Source organism: Natrix helvetica, assembly GCF_964273705.1.
Source record: "Natrix helvetica genome assembly, chromosome: 1".
NCBI lineage: Eukaryota > Metazoa > Chordata > Lepidosauria > Squamata > Natricidae > Natrix > Natrix helvetica.
This window is the reverse complement of record NC_138548.1, coordinates 39,293,621-39,313,783: the sequence shown is the minus strand read 5'-3', so window position 1 is coordinate 39,313,783 and position 20,163 is coordinate 39,293,621. Positions and strand designations below refer to the sequence as shown.

General features: G+C 36.1%; 1 protein-coding gene across 2 annotated transcripts in view; it reads left to right on the top strand.

Annotated features, from left to right (window-relative positions):
- RCOR1 (REST corepressor 1) overlaps positions 1–20,163 on the top strand; it is a 172,913-nt gene that overhangs the window by 136,842 nt on the left and 15,908 nt on the right. For both annotated transcript variants that reach the window (XM_081956201.1, XM_081956200.1), the window contains exon 7: positions 2,882–2,960. In XM_081956201.1, coding sequence (XP_081812327.1) covers positions 2,882–2,960 — 79 coding nt within the window. The remainder of the gene's footprint in view (positions 1–2,881; positions 2,961–20,163) is intronic.

Sequence of the window (20,163 nt, the reverse complement as noted above, 5' to 3'; positions counted from 1 at the left end):
GGAAAAATGAGGGTGGAGCAGAATTGAGCTTCATTAGCAAATTATCTATAATTTATATCTGGCTTCACAATCTCAACAAATAGTTTTTTCTAAGAAATAACATAGTGAGGTGGTTTTTCTCCAAAAATACTTCCGAAAACCAAAATATACGCAACTTTCATCATACTTTCTTGACATAGACTTATTTTTTTGGCACTACTGATGCATCAGTCATGTTTAAACTTGCCTTATCTTACCTTTGAAGGCTTTATCCCTTTTAAAAGTTACAAAAATAAAATAATAATGAAAAATCTAAACTTGATATATTAAAGTTTACCAACTTTATTAATACTGAACTTCATTAGACAGAAATTCCAAAAATTGCTGAAATAGTATATGCTTCAACAAAGGTCACCCCCCTGTATATGAAACCATCTTCTAATCACAGAACTCCACTCAGTTGTACCTGTGGATACTGCTCCTCACTCTGGCTGGGCGAGTACAGGCAGAGAGCAAGAGGAAGTTCTGAGTACAGATAGTCCTGAACTCATGACCATCTAGAATTTTGATCCCAAGTCATTGCAGTCTTAAATTGAGACGCTACACGACTGGACATGATTTTATGTTTTTTACAATTGTCATAAAGTGAATTAACATGGTCGCTAAGTAAATCGCATCGTTAAGCAAATCCAGCATATTCAGTGGGTGATTTTCTTTTGCTAGAAATTGGGGGGAAAGTCACAAATTGAGGTGGTCTCTGAGTTTGGTTGTTTTCTTGCAAATGTTTCCTTATCCCAGGGGTGTCCAAACTTGGGAACTTTAAGACTTGTGGACTTTAACTCCCAGAATTCCCCAGCCAGCATGGGAGTTGAAGTCCACAAGTCTTAAAGTTCCCAAGTTTGGACACCCCTGCCTTATCCAAACTAGGTTACGTCAACAGTGCTGAAGATGTTACCTAATTTGGGTAAGGAAATGCCTGCAAGAAAACAACCAAGTTCAGAAAATACCAAGAGCCCCTCAAATTCAACCCTGAGCTACAAATATTATTTTTTAAAGTCAGAAATTGCAGTCACATGACTATATTTTTCATTGGAAATGATGAGCAATCCCTTCCGTAGAAAAATAGGAAATCTTGAACAGGCCTGTCAAACTGGCGGCCTGCCGGCCAGATGCATCATGCACAAGTCACACCCATCCCGGCTCTGCAAACGCAAAAAACATCACGATAAGTCATGATATTTCACATGATGCAATCAAGTTTGACACCCGTGTTCTAGAAGTATCCCTTGGTATGGATTGATTCATACCGTGTTCTATTTAATTATAATTTTAGGAAAAAGCTTGCATTCTGATTCTCAGTTCTGTAGGACCTTATTGGTTAATATCAGAACTTTAGACCTGACCATTTGGTAAATTCAGCCTTGGCAGTTTTTTCATCAGACATGTTATAGCAATCTGTACATATAATATTGTGGATATTACATAAAGTATGCTTACAATAGACTTGTGGCAGGAGTTTGCTCTAGCTGGATAAGCAGGATGATATGATGATGATGATATAAATAACCATTTTGTTATAAATGCTTATTTGCCAAGGCTCTATTTTTCAGCCATTTATGGTAATACCATGACCTACTATGATAATTATCCAAGTGCAATGTTTAAAGTACATTTAAAGCAATTTACTTTGTGGTATTGATAATTTTAAAATGGTAATTAATCCTCCATGTAGGTCTATATACAACAGATTAAAAATCTAAATAAAACATTCTAATCATAGGCTACTTGTCCTCTCAAAATTGGCATTGTTTCTGTTTCCTGAAACTGGACTATTATTTCTTACTTAGTATTAACCAAACATATTTTTCTCAGCCAAAAGTAACACATGTGCATAACTGGGCATATTGTTGAACATATGCTCCCTAGCAGGTATAATCTGACATTTATAAAAATGAAGAAGAGAACATATGTGATTTTAATAAATAGGCCATTCCGCAGGAAGACATTAATTCATTTTGTTTTCTTGTAGATTGTTTTATTAGATTTATAGACTGCTGGAATTGAAATACTTTTAGTAATAATAATAGCAATAGTTGTTCTGAACTCCTGTATTCCATTTATTCAAGAAGATAAAATACAAAGTATTTGGGTGTTTATGTGTACTTGACACATCCCTTTGGGGGAAAAAAACCTCAGAAGCTTGTGAAGTAGTAGTGCAAGGAAACGTTTTATAAAAGTAAAACTAATAGACGATAAAAGCAACTATTAGTTGTTGTAGGCTGAAAACTTCTGATCTGAATCAACACTTGACCACTTTTCAGCACTTTTATATTTTTCCAATATATAATAGAATAGGTGATCAATTAAAAATTCTATCTGTGGCTATTTATTGTAAAATTATCAGAGTGACACTTAGCCTATCAATTGTGCTTCCATTTTAAGGTTGTTTTTCTTATGTTCAGTTATGTCCAATTCTCAGAGACTGCTTGGACAAGTCCTTGAAGTTTTCTTGGCAAAGTTTTTCAGAAGTGGTTTGTCATTGTTTCCTTCCTAGGGTTGCGCGAAAGTCACTGGCTAAAGATCACCCAGGTGACTTTGTGCCCAAGTCAGGACTAGAACTCATGGTCTTTCAGTTTCTAGCCTGATGTTACACTACACAAAGTTCCTCTCATTTTATTATTACATCACTTTAAATTATATTATTATATTCTCAGTTTGGACCTCTCCTCTGGATGCTTATTCTGATCACACTTTTTTATTTGGTATGTTGAAATATGTAAGAAGGGAAATTATGCAACAAACAATAAAATGTAGATTTTTTTTGGGAAAAAAAAGTATCTACCTGGAGACTTCTGGCAGTCTTGACAGAGAAATAATTTGGTATTGTCTTGTTTATTTTCAGTGAGGATGAAATGGAAGAAGCAAATGGAAATAACCCTATTGACATTGAGGTTGAACAAAACAAGGAGAGCAAAAAAGAGGTATTTTCCCTGATAATGCTTTAGTGCATGAAGTATTATGAACCTATTCTTTAAACCATGTTTCTCAATCTCAGAAGCTTGCTTATTGGGGAATTCTGGGATTTGAAGTCCGTATATCTTAGTCGCTGAGACTAAGAAACACTGCTCTAAATGATTTATTTAAATATTATTAAATTGCTTTTGATAATAGCAATTCTGTGATCCAAGATGTCATTCTAAGTACTTTAGTGTATCTGAGAGACTTTTGAAAAAAAATCCATATTTTATTCCATACATGAATTCTTTATGTAGCTCTATTTGGTGTACATATTTATACTTCAGAAAAATCTCAGTTTAAGAATATCTGTTGATTTGTTTCTCAGTGTTTTGGCTGAATGTGGAGGACTTACTTTCTCGTTTGCTTTTTGTTGTACTGTCATTTCTTCCCATGCTTACTTAATCAGCATAAAATCACCATATAACATGGTGAAGGATGCATAGAGAATAAGCGAGTTAAACGTTTATCCTGATAAAATGGAAGCACTGTGCTATTTCAGGACTGATTGTTGATCTTGTTTTGGGTTCCCTTTAACAATCAGATGCCCATTGTGAGCTTTTTAAACAAGATTTTGCCCCCAGATACCCAGTTAATAACAATGGCCATCAGCCTTCTTCACTTATCAACTACTTTTCATCTTGGATAAATCAGTCGGCTCAAGTGGAAGAATCCATATGACCAGAAATATTCTGAACAATCATTTCAGGGTTGTTAAAACTCTAAAAACTGATTTTAGCAGATCAGACAGATTGTCCTTCCAGTTTGGAATTGTGTGTTCCTATTAATAGTTATCTCAGTATCATCTCGTCATTATCTCTTTATTTCGCAATGAAAGGATGAAACAAGGACTTGCTACATGCAAAATAATATATTCCATCATTGTGACTAGTGCCTGCCTTGGCTAGCTTGATTGCTTCTTTGCTTTTGGGCACAATTTGATATTTTAATCTTTAAGACTGAAAATGGCCATAGATCATAGTATCTTAAAAATTACCTCCTGAATGGAAATTTGTCTGGATATTTCATTCAGCAATCAAAGCCTTACTGATTGTACAGTTCCTTGTCCTCTGGGTTCTTGGTAGTTTTTGGCACACAGTCAAAAAATGCTTTTAAAAAGCCTAATTCAGTGCTGATTTAGAAAAGGATGTATAGTATGTTGTTAGTGCCAGTTTAGTGGTTAAATATTGTAAGTTTGGTGCCTGTTTATTATACAATTTTAACTTACATTTTCTTGCAAGCCTCTATTTATTTATTTTTATTTAATTCAATTTAGAGTCCATCTTACTTAGGGTAGGTCACAGCATAATGAAAATAAATAAATAAACAAACTTAGATGGGATCTGGTTGCGCTATTCAAAAGAATAGACATCTTACAAAGGTTATATCCATCTAGCCTAGGACAACAACCAAGACTTCAAGGCCTAACCATACCAAAAGGGTGGGAGCCAGATAGGTTTCAGTGAAGGGGATCTTATTCGGGTACCATGACAGAAAACACACACTTCCTAGGTTCCAGTAGATGCAGCATCTAATCAAGAAAACCTAAGTACTCCAATTATGTCAGCAGAAACCATGGGGATTAGGTAATCTATCACATAACCTGACCTATGCCAGGTAGGGCTTTATAGGGAATGACCAGGACTTTGATCTGCACTCAGAAGCATACTGACAACTAGTACAATTTGTGAAGCATGGGTGCCACATGGGCATACCAAAACATACCTATCACTTTCCACATCATTACATTCTGGACTGGTTGAAGCTTCTGAGTGATAAGCAAAGTCAATGGAGAAGCCAGATTCACTTAACAATTGGATCACTAACTCAGCAACTGCAGTGATCCTCTTAACCACTGGAGCAAGAAAAGTTGTAAAATACAACTTACTTGACAAATGTCTCTCTTAGCAACATAAATCTTGGGCTCAATTGTGGTCGTAAGTTGAGGAGTTCCTATATAGATCAGCAGCAAATGCAGCAGTTATCTAGGGCTAAACCTCGGGCACATATCTTGTTTTATGTGGAAGTGAGTATCTGAGATCCTCTGAGACTCACGGATGATAATCCTATCTTCCCTGGGATTTCAGTGATACTGAATTTAAACTCCGGTGAACACATTTCCAAGAGGGGGTATACCCCCTTCTGAATTCAGCCAGGTCTCAGTGATACATATCAAGTTGAAATCCTTATCTGTGATAAGGTTACTAGTGAGAGCTGTCTTGTTACAAGTTGACTTGGCATTCAAAGCAGTTACAGCTCAGGGCCAGCAAAGATGTGACAGCTAGGTATAGAGCAGTGATGGCAACCCTTTTTCTTATGGCACACGCACGTATGACAACTCAATCTCCCCGCCCAACTGTGCACAAGGAAAGTCTCCAGAGGCTGGGGAGGGCGAAAAACAGCCTCAACGGGCCAACTGGAAGTTCAGAAATGATCCATTTCCGGCTTCCGGGGGAGACCGTTTTTACCCTCCTCAGACATCAGGAAAACCTCCGGAGGCTGGGGAGGGTGAAAAACAGCCCCAACAGGCCAACCGGAAGTTTGTTCCCAAACTTCTGGTTGGCCCATTGGGGCCATTATTCACCCTCCCCAGCCTCCAGAAGCTGTCCTGAAGTCTGAGGAGGGTGAAAACAGTCTCCCCTGGCTCTCTGGAAATGTAAAAAATCAGCATGCCAGAGCTGATAGCCACCAAATATGGCTCCGCGTGCCATAGGTTCGCCATCACGGGTATAGAGGGTGAAAACCAGGAACCATATAGTGAAATCACTTTCAAATAGCACATCCAATTTCCTCGAGTGTTGGAGTGGAAGAAAATGATTTAAATATGATTTAAAAGGGAAGAAATCAATAATCTGCACTTTACTGATGACACTAGTCTAATAGTTGAAAATGCAAATGATCTGCAAGGATCATGTAATGAAAGTCAAGCGAAAGAAGTGGGACCAAGATTAAATATAAAGAAGATAAAAATAAAAGCAATCAACCTTAGAATTAGCAGCGAAGGTATGAAGTAGTGGACAGCTTCTGCCTTTTAGAACGGATGATCAAGAGTTAGATAATAAGTCAAGAAATGCAGAGTACACATGGTGAAGTAAGAATTAATATTCAGAGACCATAATGCATCCGTACCTACAAAGATCAAAACACGCAGGCAGTGGTTTTCACAATATCTCTTATGGAAGCAAAATTTAAACTGAAAAAGCAGGACTGAAAGAATATTCATATTCTTGAACTGTGAGGCTGGCAATGGATACACTGTTGGAAGATCTGAAAGATTAGATGGGGACATATAATTATGGAGGCTATCTGTTCACTAACAGTTGGCACTAACTTGATGGCACATAATTACATCTCTAATCAGGGTTTGCACATTACCTTAGATTAAAGTTATCAATCGGCATAGAGAATAATGTTAAGTGGACTTCTTAAGGTGCTACTTATCTCATAATACCCGATAATGAAAGTAAATCAATTACTTTATCAATTGGATAAATTCTGAGAGTGCTACAAATTTCCACGTTTAAAAAAAAACCTGAATCCTTGCTATACATGTTGAGGGTCATTACATGTCTGCATTCAGCCCATCTTATAGGATTTTTGCTGACAATTTGAAGGGTCCTTTGAATGTATATGGTCTTCTTGTGAGTTGCAACTTACCTTTTGAAATCTAGCAAGAAAAATGGTGGTTTGCTAGAAACTTGTCAGCTCCACAACTTTTGCTTCCATTTACAGCTCCATTTATTAAATTTCATATTTAGTCTCATAAATCAAAAAGAAAACACATACTGTTAATTATGCTTTCTTACTGAAAAAATATTCAAAATTATGTGCAACAGATAGACCTTGACTTACAACCATTTATTTAGTGATTGTCTGAGGTTACAATGGCACTGAATAAAGTGACTTATGACTGTTTTTCACACTTACGACACAATCTCCATGATCGAAATTCAGATCCTTGGCAATTTATGACAGTTGCAGTGTCCCAGGGTCATTTAATCAACTTTTGTGACCTTCTGACAAGCAAAGTCAGTGCGGAAGCAAGATTCACTTAAAAACTATCTAACTCACTTAGTAACTGGTAGTGATTTACTTAACAACTGTAGCAAGAAAGATCATAAAATGGAGCAAACTCATTTAATAGCTTAGCAATGGAAATTTGGTGCTCAATTATGGTCTTACATATAAGAATATTTCAGACATTTCTAGATCACTGATCAGCCTATTGTACCTGCTTCATTAGATATTTAGTACCAGTCTCCATTTATACTATTGGTCTCTTTTGGATAATCCAAGATTATGTAGAATAAACAACAATGCTTAAATAACAAAGGTTTATTGGGCGATAAGAAATTGGTATCCAAACAACATCCCATCTGCAATTGAACTTTAATTTCGAAAACTCTAAGCAAGTAATGCTTTAAATTGTTGCTAAAGGTTAGTCATACATAGGGAAATTCCTCAGGTTGAAGATAAGGGATTTTTTTTTTTTAAAAAAAGCAAGATTATGTCATTTCCTTTTTTTAAAATAGTAACAACAGTCATATTACAGCATTCATATGCCTATAATAATAATAGCTGGATGCAATAAAACTTTTAATTTGCTCTTAACTATTGTAGGAAGCTAATTGTCTTCAGTTCAAGCAGGGATAGGTAAAAAAAAATCAAATTGTGGCACTAGTTTTGCCTCTTGCAGTGGACAGCATTTTACAGACTCCCAGAATGTCTTTTCTGCTTTTGGCATCTGATTAACATTGACGGGATCTGTCAACAACAGTTCATAACTAAAAATGATAGAAATAAACTCCTGCAAGATTACAGCTTAATTGCATATTATGTCCATGTGCAATTGTAGATGTGGAGAGCTCCTCTGCCATGAGAAAAATAGATATGGGCATTTTAATTTGAATGTCATTTTGATAGTGCTTTATTTTACATTTTTGCAGCTTGTGTTCAAATTTTATGTGCTTGTCATAACTATTAGTGACTTCTTGGCATTATTTTTATGTAGAGTCAAGGGTAAAAATATCTGTCATAGAAAATATTATTTTACTTCTAGCTGAAATTTGAGAGACAACTTGATTCCTTGAGACAAAAATGAATGGTGTGTTCACTTATAATTATATAAGTTGCATTTGAATTGGTTCTCTTGTGTTGTGATTCAAAAACACTGGCAAAGTGGGTTTAATACAGAAAGTACAACATACACAGGTAGTCCTCGACTTTACAACAGTTCATCTGATGAATGTTCAAAGTTACAACAGCACTGAAAAATGTGACGATCATTTTTCACAATTACGACCTCTGCAGCATAATCATAATCATGTGATGAAAATTCAGATGCTTGGCAGTTTTTTCATATTTATGACGGTTGCAGTTTCCCCCTTTTCCGACCTTCTGACAAGCAAAATCAATGGGGACGCCAGATTCACTTAACAACCAGTTACTAACTTAACAACTGTGGCAAGAAAGGTCGTAATATGGGGCCAAACTCACTTAACAAACATTTCACTTAACAACAGAAATATTGGGCTCAATTGTGGCCATAAATCCAGGACTACCTGTATTATGCCCCTGACTACTTTTTTTTTAGATCAACCCTCATATGGGTTTTTGGTGGTGTGACTTGCAAATAAATAAGTTGCCTAGTTATGCCAAAATGTAAGATGAATTTACTGTTGATTTATTTGAATCCTTACATACACATAAAAAATTTGTGTGTCCTTTTCTTTGTTTCTAACTCAAGGGCTGGGTGGTCTATGAGCCCCATGAGAACGTGACAGCACATTTGGATTCTATTGCTGAAGTTTGGTAGTGAAATGGCTAAATTTGAGCAGTTACAATCCCCACTCCCCATTTTTAGCAAGAATAAAAATAAGGGAGGACATGAATATATTTTTAAAAGGCAAAATGCATCCATTCCAGATTTAAAATTCACCACTTTCCTTTTTCAAGAATGGAAAGGGGAAAAAGGGGATCCTGCAATTTTCCAATTGCACATGCTAAACATTTCTTTACTTTTTTTTAAAAAAGTGCCTCTGTCTTAAAAAAAAATGCAGATTATTATACTTGCACCTCTTTTGAGTCATCAGGAAATCAAATTGTATTTTAATGGGCAAATTTTAATAAAAGCTTCATTAATATATAAATATCCAAAGACTTCTACTATAAATAAAATAATATAAACACAATTAAGTTAATGCAAGACAAAGAGGCTACCATATATCAGCTGAAATACAACAGCATTATAATACAGAAAGTTTCATCTGCAAAAGCATCCTTATACTGATAGGCAAAATCCCAGATTTCTGTTGCATTATACATGATTTTATTGTAGTGTGTGACTACTTATTTTGTGTACCTTTTCTTGGCTTCTAGTTTGGTACCTAAATATAGTCTGAAAGTCTACTCCCTTTATGGACGTGGTACATTAAGTTTTAGTAAAGCAAATTCATTAAGACTATGTGACAGTGAATAGTGCAATAGTGTTGGAAAGTGATGGGTGAATTGACCCCAACATAATTTGCAGTTTGTTCACTGACTTGAGAATCCAGTGTTACGAATTTAGATGTAAAACACTGGATTTTCAGATTTCATTGAATCTTCAAACATTCATACATAAATGATACCAAAATGTACCTGGGGAATGTGGCATATATAATTGTATTACTATATGCATTAGTGGCATACTGTTTGCCAAAAATGTGTTATTATCCAAACAGGAAGTAGGGTTCTCCCCCCCCCCCCCAATATGATTTATTATTGAATGGTTTCAGAACCAACAACTTAAAAGAGGTTAATTTCTTGAACAGAGTGAATTTAACAAGCTGGAATAAAGTTATACCACATTATCTACATTGCAAGTAGGATTTTTTCCTTTATTTTAGAAACTTTATGAAAGTTTATGGAACACCTATCAATTTTTTTTCTGAATATCATTTACCTAGTTTGGATAGTCATATCTGTTTTAAATTACAGGTATGTATTATGCTAGATATTGTGAGTTGCCCAGACACATTTTGGAGTCAGGCAGTCCCCAAATCAAACCTATCAATAGCAAATAGAGGTAACTTTGAATAAATGCAATGATTTAATACTGGGATGTTTAAAGGGAACTGAAACTGAAGATGAATGTAGTTAGACATATGCCTCGAGGTTCAAGAAAGCAGATTGTGATAAAATCAAATCCATACAAAAAGAAACTGATAGAAAAAGGAGCCCGAGATGCATGGGGATTTCTAAAAAGGAGGTTGTGAAAGCATATTTGCAATTTTTTCCAACAAAGGGAGAGGGGAAGTAGGTAAAAGATGAAATCATGCATCTCATTGAAGATATGAAAGCAAAAAAAAAATCACATAGGAAGCGGAAAGAATAGCAAGGCCACCCACAAATGGCTCTCAAGACTTGGAAAGATAGTGTCAAGAGAGAATACGGCTAGATTAATGAAGGATGTAAAGAACAACAAAAAGATCTTCAGATACATTCAAAATAAAAGGAAGAGAAGAAAGGGATTGTACCAGCTGCTCAGTAAGGATAACAATGGATAAGAAGTATAAAGATTGTGTATCAGATTTACAGATGATACAAAATTGGGTTGGCTATCCAGTGCCCAAGAAAACAGAAATAAGATTCAAAATTAACTTGACAATTTAGAGAAATGGGGTGGGGGGAGAATGAAATTTAACAGAGACAAATGCAAAGTTCTTCATGTAAGAAAAAGAAATCAAAGTACTTGTGTAAAAAAGCTTATCAATTATAGTTGATTACAAACTAAATATGAGTCAGCAGTGTGACATAGTTGCTGAAAGGGCAAATGCAATTTAAGGCTGCCTCAATTGAAGCCTAGTTTGTAAATCACAGGACGCAATCATTCCATCTTATTTGGTATTCTTCATCTCCCATCTGAAATACTGGACACCATATTTTATAAAAGATTCAGAGAAACTAGAACAGGTGCAGAAAATGGCAAAACAAGGATGATAAAAGACAATTTGAGTCTTACAAAGCGATTGTGACAACTTGGCATGTTCAGTTTTGAGATAAGTCAAATGTGTGTGTGGGGGGGGAGGGGTTAGGGTTAGGGACATACCATAGCACTTTGTAAGAACCTGCAGGTAGTGAAGAGTTCTGGAGCACAGGATGAACTAAATGTCTATGGAGTTTCTCAGTCATTCAGGTCATGGTTGTCTCAAATGCTTTTTCAAGAGGCCAGTTGCCTCTTGAAAAAGCACCTTTGGGACAGGATGGACTAAATTCACAAGAAATCAGATTATAGTGAATGTTACAAAGCACTTCCTATAATGATGGCAGTTTTAACACTAGAACCATCGGCTAAGGGAGCTGGAGAGCTTGCTTTCAATGTTTGTGTTTAATCAGTGTCTGGACAACCAAATATTAGGGAATGTGTACTTTTGTCCTCAACAGGGAGTTTCTCTCTCTGTTTTAAATTAAATTAAGAACTGTGGTGGTGCAGTGGTTAGAATGCAGTTCTGCAGACTAATTCTGCCAACTGCCAGGAGTTTGATCCTCACCAGCTCAAGGTTGACTCAGCCTTTCATCTTTCCGAGGTCAATAAAATGTTAAAATAAAATAAGATGCTGTCTCTGTAAACCACTTAGAGAGCGCTGTAAAGCACTATGAAGTCGTATATAAGTCTAAGTGCTGTTGCTATTAAATTGCATCTTCCAACTCTATAAATTTATGGTGAATGTGTGTGTGTGTGTGTGTGTGTGTGTGTGTATTATTTAATAAAACAGAACAGAGAGGAAAAAATAAGAGGAAAAATAAAACAAAAATAAAAAATGCAATAGTGACAAGATAAATAGGATTCTTATGCATATCAAGATATATTTTATATAACCATTTCAATAATAGATAACCATATTTCACTGTAATTTTCCATGCATAATCAGCATCTATAGGCATTTCATTCACAAGATGCAAGTAACTTCCTCTTTTCACTTCACCTGGTAATTGATGTCATAAATTTGTTTCCTGGCAATAATAAGGGCACAGAGAATCAATTAGGGTAACCCTTCAGTTATGCTGTGGGAAGAAATAATTATGTATATTCATTTGACTTTGAAACAAAGTTTAATATTTTCATAGCCACTACTTGGAAATTGATTCACTGTTTCTTTATATGAGAAATACAAATTACACCGGCTCCGACCATCAAAATTATTTTACAATCTTGACTTGGATTACGAAATTTGGTATGACTGTACTAGATGCAACTTAAAAACTGACTATTTAAACATTTAAACATTTCAGTGCCGTTACTTCTGACTCAGCCAATCCTGATTTCACTATAACACACAGTTCTATTTTATAGTAGAATGATACCTCATGGTTCAAGTCAACAAAGTAATGTGCGTAATAGAATGTGTGGATGACTTTGGAGAGTGAGAGGAAGAGATGCTGCCTGAGAAAAAGAAGCCCCATTAAGTGGCTTAATGGTCAGAAGAAAGAAACTTAGGAAGCACCTGTCCTAATTAGTCAAAATGGTAAATGTGATGGGGGGAAATTTGTATCTTCAGATTTGCAAGTTAATGTATAGCGTGATAATAAAATGGAAGTAGTTCATCTAGTTTTGTTTCACATCAGGCTTCCTGTCTAGTTCACATATCACTATAATCGTAAAGTGACTTTTTGGATTCATGTTGTATGAACCAGCCATTTGTAGCTTGTTTGTATCTTCAAATCATAATCCATCAGAACATGGATTAGTGCAGTGTGTAAACTATCATTTTGTGGTGAAATGGCTGATGTAATCCAGGTTCAAATCTCCATTCAGCCATGAAGCTCGCTGAGTGACCTTGGAGTAGATATTACTTCTAGTGCCTCTCAGCCTTACCTACTTGGCAGGATTGTTGAAAGGATGAACATTCAGTGCTGAGAACTAGGATTACTGCATTGAACAAGAGGATATAAAGAAACAGATTTTTAATGCTGAACTCTGGACATTTTCCCTGTATCATTGTGTTTTTCTCATAATTTTTACAGTGCTATTGCCGAAGTGACATGAGTGAATTTCTCTGATATTCTTAATACTGTAATGCTAAATAAAAGCTTCCAGTTTGGGACTTCATGTGACAATGGTTGGTAATTAAAGACACATTTAATATAGTTCAAAACAAGTTAAATTGTCTTCATGCTAAATCCTCAGTCCACAAATCTTAAGTGTATATTGTATTTTTATAATGCTGAGAATGTCCTTGTCTGTACACCCAGTCCCAGGTGCCTACAAATATAATTTTGCATTAGCTATTTCTTCCTTCACGAAACACGCACTTATAATCCAGATCTTTTAACTAAAGGGCAGGAACAGCAGGTTACACCACAACACTGCATGGGAAACATCTTGAGCATTCTGGAAATAGAAATAGAAATCGTTGTACTCCTTTTGTATCTTTTTTATATTCCAGGTTTAAAAAAAGTAAAATTCTTAAATGAGGCAAAATAGAAAAAAGGAAAAAACTCATATAGAAATAAAAAAGACTTACAATCCATAGATTACAAAAATAAAAAGTAAAAGAAGAAAAACGAATCCATTCACTTTAAAAAGCTTTGTGCTAATTCTATCCATAATATAGCATTTTAAAAGAAAGATAACACACTGTCCAATGCAATCCAATGTAGCTTAATTTCGCCGCTTATTTCTTCTGTTCTCAAATTTAATTTAGCTTTAAGTTTTTTCGGGGCAGTCTCTTTTAAAACAGTAAAATTTCCTCACCAGTTGTACACACTTTCTCTTTCCGTTTCCTTACGTTCCGGATCTGTCCCAACTTCATCAGCTTGTGGCTGCGCTTTTGTCGCCGGCTAGAAGAACTTCTCTGGGATCAATCAGGGACTTTGCAGGGTCCCTGAGATCAGCAAGACGTATTCTTCCTGATCACCATCTCTGCGGGATGATTTAGGTCCATAGGGACCATCCAGCGGCAAAAGTATCAACTGCAATCTTGGGACTTCAAGTGCAGGTCATGTCGTCGTGACGTCAACTCCTCCTCTCAGAAATAGAGCTTTTTAGCTTGATAATCTTCCAGAACTGCTCACAACAATCTTGAACAGCTCTTTTTTCTCAAAATGGGTATTTTGAATATAAAAGAATTGGAATAAAAATATTTTGCACATGCTTACACAAGCAGTAAGATGGCCAGAGAATCCATAGCTCTAGTGACACAGCTGGGAAACTGGATTTTCAGTGAAAACGTGGAAGACTCACTTGTTGAGTATAGGAAGGAGGTCGCTATCTATAAGAAAAAATATTCCCTGATTGCAGGACAAAGTATGTACATCTGTAAGAGAGCATCAGCTTTGGATATGGAAGGTGATATCTGTGAAAGGAATCTTGGAGTCCTAGTGGACAACTATTTAAATATGAGCCAGCAGTGTGCAGCAGCTGCCAAAAAAAAAAAGCCAACACAGGGTCTAGGCTGCATCAACAGAGGGATAGAATCAAGATCACGTGAAGTGTTAATACCACTTTATAATGCCTTGGTAAGGCCACACTTGGAATACTGCCTTCAGTTATGGTCACCATGATGTAGAAAAGATGTGGAGACTCTAGAAAGAGTGCAGAGAAGAACAACAAAGATGATTAGGGGATGGAGACTAAAACATGAAGAACGGTTGCTGGAACTGGGTATGTGTGGTTTAATGCAAAGAAGGACTAGGGGATACATGATAGCAGTGTTCCAATATCTCAGGGGTTGCCACAAAGAAGAGGGAGTCAAACTATTCTCCGAGGCACCTGAGGGTAGAACAAGAAGCAGTGGGTGGAAACTAATCAAGGAGAGAAGCAACTTAGAACTGAGGAGAAATTTCCTGGCAGTTAGAACAATTAATCAGTGGAACAGCTTGCCTCCATAAGTTGTGAATGCCCCAACACTGGAAGTCTTTAAGAAGATGTTGGATAGCCATTTGTCTGAAACGGTATAGGGTTTCCTGCCTAGGCAGGGGGTTGGATTAGAAGACCTCCAAGGTCCCTTCCAACTCTTGCTATTGTATTGTATTATATTGTATTGCATATTGCAATACATTTATATAACCAAACATTTAATCATATTTTGCCAAATAAGGATTGGTTTGTTTAACCATATTTCACCATATATTTCTTTTCCTCCCAAACAACCTTAACAATGTTAAAAACTCAAAATCCCTTTTCCCCCACCCCACCCCGCCCCATCCCCAAAACCAAACCAAACAAAACAAAACAGACCAGCTTTCTAAAAATAGACAATTCAGGCTTGATAATATTAGCAACTACCAAAAGTTGTCTCTTTCATAAACAATTGCTTATTATGTATTGCAGTGGCTGAGTTTTCACAGTACACTAATCTAGGACCAAACTAACTACATACTGGTTTGGAACAAACTTCACAGGTGTGCTTTTGAATGTCAGTTTCTGGGGAATAATAAATTGCAGAAAGTTTTTGCAATTGTATTTTGCTTGTGGGCTTCCCAGAGGCATCTGGTTGACCACAATGGGAAACTAAGTGATGGATTTGATCAGTTTATTTTTGCAGAGTTATTTTTATCTAGATTCAAAGAATGGTGGAAGTGTAAATATAGAAGATGTATTTCACAAGACCAATATTTCAAGTTCTTAAAAAAAAGATGACAATGTTTTTTTTGTTTCGTATCAGTTTTTGGCACCACCAAGGTTACAACTATATTAGTTAGATGGTTGTTCAGTGAGAGGTGTATAATTAGCTAAAATTTTAATAGTCTTTACATTTGACAAATGGGAGCTTGGGAACTTTCAGGGAAGACATGGCAACTGAAAATGAAGAGCCAGCAAGTAGACTGTCTGTTTATAATTCCTCTCTGGACAAGAGAGGACTTGAGATCGTCTACACATTCTCCACACAGTTGCTTCTCATAAGGAGACTGCAACATAGCATCTCTAGTGGATTTGATCTCTGGGAGATGGGGGAATAGCCCTCTTTTTTACAGAAGCCACTGTTGGTACTTTCAAAATGACACTGGGTTGCATACTTCTTTTCTAGTCACTTTCAAAAATGGCTTTGTTAACTACTTTATATTCATGGGTAATTGTATCACTGGGTGTATTTCTTTCAATCTTAGTGTAAAAGATTTAAATACAAGCTTAAGAACTTAATTTTTTATTCTATGGGAATCAACAACAAAAGGGTGATTCAAATTTTGATTTTGGAAAGTTTCAAAAAGAGAATGATCCAGATGGATTCGAAATAAGATTTTGAAATTAATTATAAGAATTCTTCCCAGGGGAAAATAGTTTTGTTTGAATTCTCTTTTTAAAAAAATGATAGGATGAGGAGGTTGTATACTAGGGGGAACCAGAAGGAACTAATTATTACAATTAAAGGATAAGAATGCTTAAATGGAGCAAAATATTTTTAACATTGTAAATATTGAGGAATATTTTTGAACAATGAACCGAGAAATTAATTTTAAGTGGGTTTGCCGTTAGTTTTTTTTAAAAAAAAAAGACTAAGACTGATCTGAAAATGGATTTAAAAATGACAGGGTACAAGAATGGTATAGAAAAAAACACTGTCATCAAAAAGAAACTGGCTGATACCTTAATGAAAATGGGTATACAAATAACATATCAGAAGAATGACTTGGATAACTTTCTTATATTGGGAGACCTGTTAAAAGTATTTTGTGAAAAGGGGCAAAGGAAAAAGGAAGAACATTATTTGAAGGGATTAAAGCTCAAGATTGTTAAAAGTAAAGGGAAGAAATATAAAATTAGTTTATTTAATCACGGTTAAAATAACCGTTGTTATTTCTGGTAATATTTAGTGGATCAGAACTGAATGAGTTTGGTTTTAGTTTGGTTTGGTTTATTTGGATTTATATGCCGCCCTTCTCCAAAAGGACTCAGGGCGGCGTACAAAATTAAAAAAAACACATCCCAAAAGTTTAAAAAGATTGAATCCATATCCAAAAAAACAAACCGAATTAAAAAAAACAACAATACATTTAAAATAAATTAAAATTAACAGGCCAGGCCGGCTTGCTGGAAAAGCCAACTTTTTAGGGCACGTCGGAAGGACCAGAGGTCGGGGATTATGCGAAGCTCTGGGGGCAGCTCATTCCAGAGGGAAGGCGCTCCCACAGAGAAGGCTCTCCCCCTGGGGGTTACCAGCCGACACTGCCTGGCCGACAGCACCCTGAGGAGGCCAACTCTGTGGGATGAGAAAGCTTTAAGGATTAGATACATAGATGATAGATAGATAGATAGATAGATAGATAGATAGATAGATAGATGATAGATAGATAGATAGATAGATAGATAGATAGATAGATAGATGATAGATAGATAGATAGATAGATAGATAGATGATAGATAGATAGATAGATGATAGATAGATAGATAGATGTAAGACATGAGATACGAAAGCCAGTTTGGTGGCTTTCGTCCAGTCAGTCAGTCATTCGCAGTCCCAACCCATCTTACAGGATTGTTTTAGAGAAAATAGGAGGGAGAAGGTGTGTTGGATATGTTCGCTGCCTTGAGTTGGGTGTAAAAATAATAAAGGTGTGATATAAATTGAAAAAAAAACCAAAATATGGGAAGAAGAAATGATTTATTATATTTTAAGATAAGATAAATTGCTAAAGTTGTTCATACTTGTGATGAAAAGGGAAGTCATTTCTTTGTTTACTATATTCTTATTTTTTTCTGTCTTTTTTATTTTCTATTTTTATTATTTTTATTTTCTGCACTTTATTTTTTTTCCTGGTAGTAGTTTTTAATCTTTTAATTATAATTTTAATAACATTACTATAAAAAAGATAAATGCAGGCTTTGGTTCTGCCTTTCCCCATAAGCTTTGATTTGCCATTGATTCCCTGCAATGCTGTTCAGAACAGGGGACGTAGCCATGCATAGTGAAAGTCAAACTTAATTTGTATTTGCTGTGTTTTCCAAAAAGAAACAGATGGTTGTAATGTTTGAGTTTGTCCCCTTTCCAGATAGTATAAGGTATATTGACTTACACTCCTTTGTATTTTACACACTCCTACAACCTTCCCAACCCTGTACCCTTCAAATGTGTGGGACATAGAATCATAGGCAAAAGGGGGCCTTGAACATTATTCAGTCCCTCTCCCCACTCACTGCAGGAATCTACTGCTGTAGCATCACTGACAGATGGCTGTCTAACCTGTTTAAATCCTTGCGGTATAAAAGATCCTGCCTGTTCCCAAAGCAGTCTATGTTTATTATTAGGAATTTCTTCCTAATGTCCAACTGAGATCTACTTCCTCATAACTCTTTTGGTGTTCTGCAACAATTATGAACAATATACCTGTTCATAAATCCTATTATACTCAGTGCCCCCATGAATCCCTAATAGGACCCTCACCACCAGCCCCTTCTTTGTCTTGGTTTCTTTCTGGATAGGCTCCAGTTTCTCATAGTCCATCCTAATTTGTGGTACTGAGAACAAGTTGCAATATTTTAGGCACAGTCTGGCAAATGCAGAATAAAGAAGAACAATGACTTTTGACCTCAATTATAATAGTTCCTTAGAATTGCTGTAGGCTGTGCTCTCACTGTAGATCAGGGGTGTCAGACTGGCGGCCCGCGAGCCAAATGTGTCATGTGCAGACCATGCCCACCCTGGCTCCGCAACGGCAAAAAACATTGTGATACATCATGTGATGCGATCAAATTTGACACCTGTGTTATAGATGTAAGATTTTCATTTCAAAACCCGAGATTAGGGTAATAATAATAATAATAATAATAATAATAATAATAATAATAATAATAATAATGCAGTGAGTGCAACAAAATCGCACAAACTGATTACAAAGTTAGACATGACTGAGATGCTAAATTAATCCACTGGTCATTATGTAGAAAATATAACTTACCTGTATCCGAAAAGTCATGGGAACATAAAGTGGAAAAAGTTGTAGAAAATGAGAAGGTGACGATCTTGTGGGGCTTTTGAAAAGAGACAAATTGTCATTTGGAACACAATATGCCAGATATCAGAGTTGTTGAAAACTGAAACTTACAATTTATTGATATCGCTGTACCAGGAGACAGAGTCAAAGAAAACGAAGTGGAAAAAATCATGAAATATCACGACCTGCCCATCGTGATTATGGAAGGAGCATGTAACAGTGATACCAACTGTCATCGGGGTACTTGGTACCATGTTCAAAAAATTACATCAAGAAATTGTAGCTTCCTGCAACAACACCAGTGGAACTGCAAAAAACTGTGGTACTCGGAACATTGTACATTTTAAGAAGATACTTGGTCAATACCAATGATATTTGTGATACATTTTAAAATGTTCAGTTGACTTGAGTTTTATGTTTAAATAATAATAATAATAACTGGACCACCTGGTAAGCTGCTGCAAGAAGATCGCACACACTGACTACAAGCAGTGGCATGACAAAGTAGCAACAATGGTGCATTGGAAGATCTGCGAGAAATATCATTTGCCTGTAAGCAAAAACTGGTGGGACCATAAAATAGAAAAAGTCATAGAAAATGAAGAAGTTAAATTGCTCTGGGACTTCAGAATCCAGACAGACAGGCACCTACCACATAACACCCGGACTTCACAGTTGTCAACAAGAAAGACAAAAAAGTCTGGATAGTAGATGTGGCAGGAGTCTCAGACAGCGGGCTAGAAGAGAAAGAACTGGAGAAGACAACAAAATACAAAGACCTACAAATAGAAATAGAACGACTATGGCAAAAGTAGGCAAGGGTAGTACCAATGGTGAGTTGCAGGCGGTACGCATTACAAAATGCATTACAAATACCAGTGACTGGTGCTAATACTTGATACGGTTTGCTGCCAGCGTCCTAGGTGTCAACCAAGTACCTTCTTAAAATATAAGATGTTCTGGGTAGCGCAGTTTTTTGCAGTTCCGCTGGTGTTATTGCAGGAAGCTGCAATTTGTTGATATTTCTTGTTTCTTGTACGGTTTGCTGCCAGCGTCCTGGTATCAACCAATTACCTTCTTAAAATATAAGATGTTCCGAGTAGCGCAGTTTTTTGCAGTTCCACCGATGTTATTGCAGGAAGCTGCAATTTGTTGATGTATGTTGTAAAATTCTTGGACATGGTGCCAAGTGCCCTGATGACAATGGGTATCACTTTGTAATCAATTTGTACGATTTTGCTGCATTCACGTATTAAA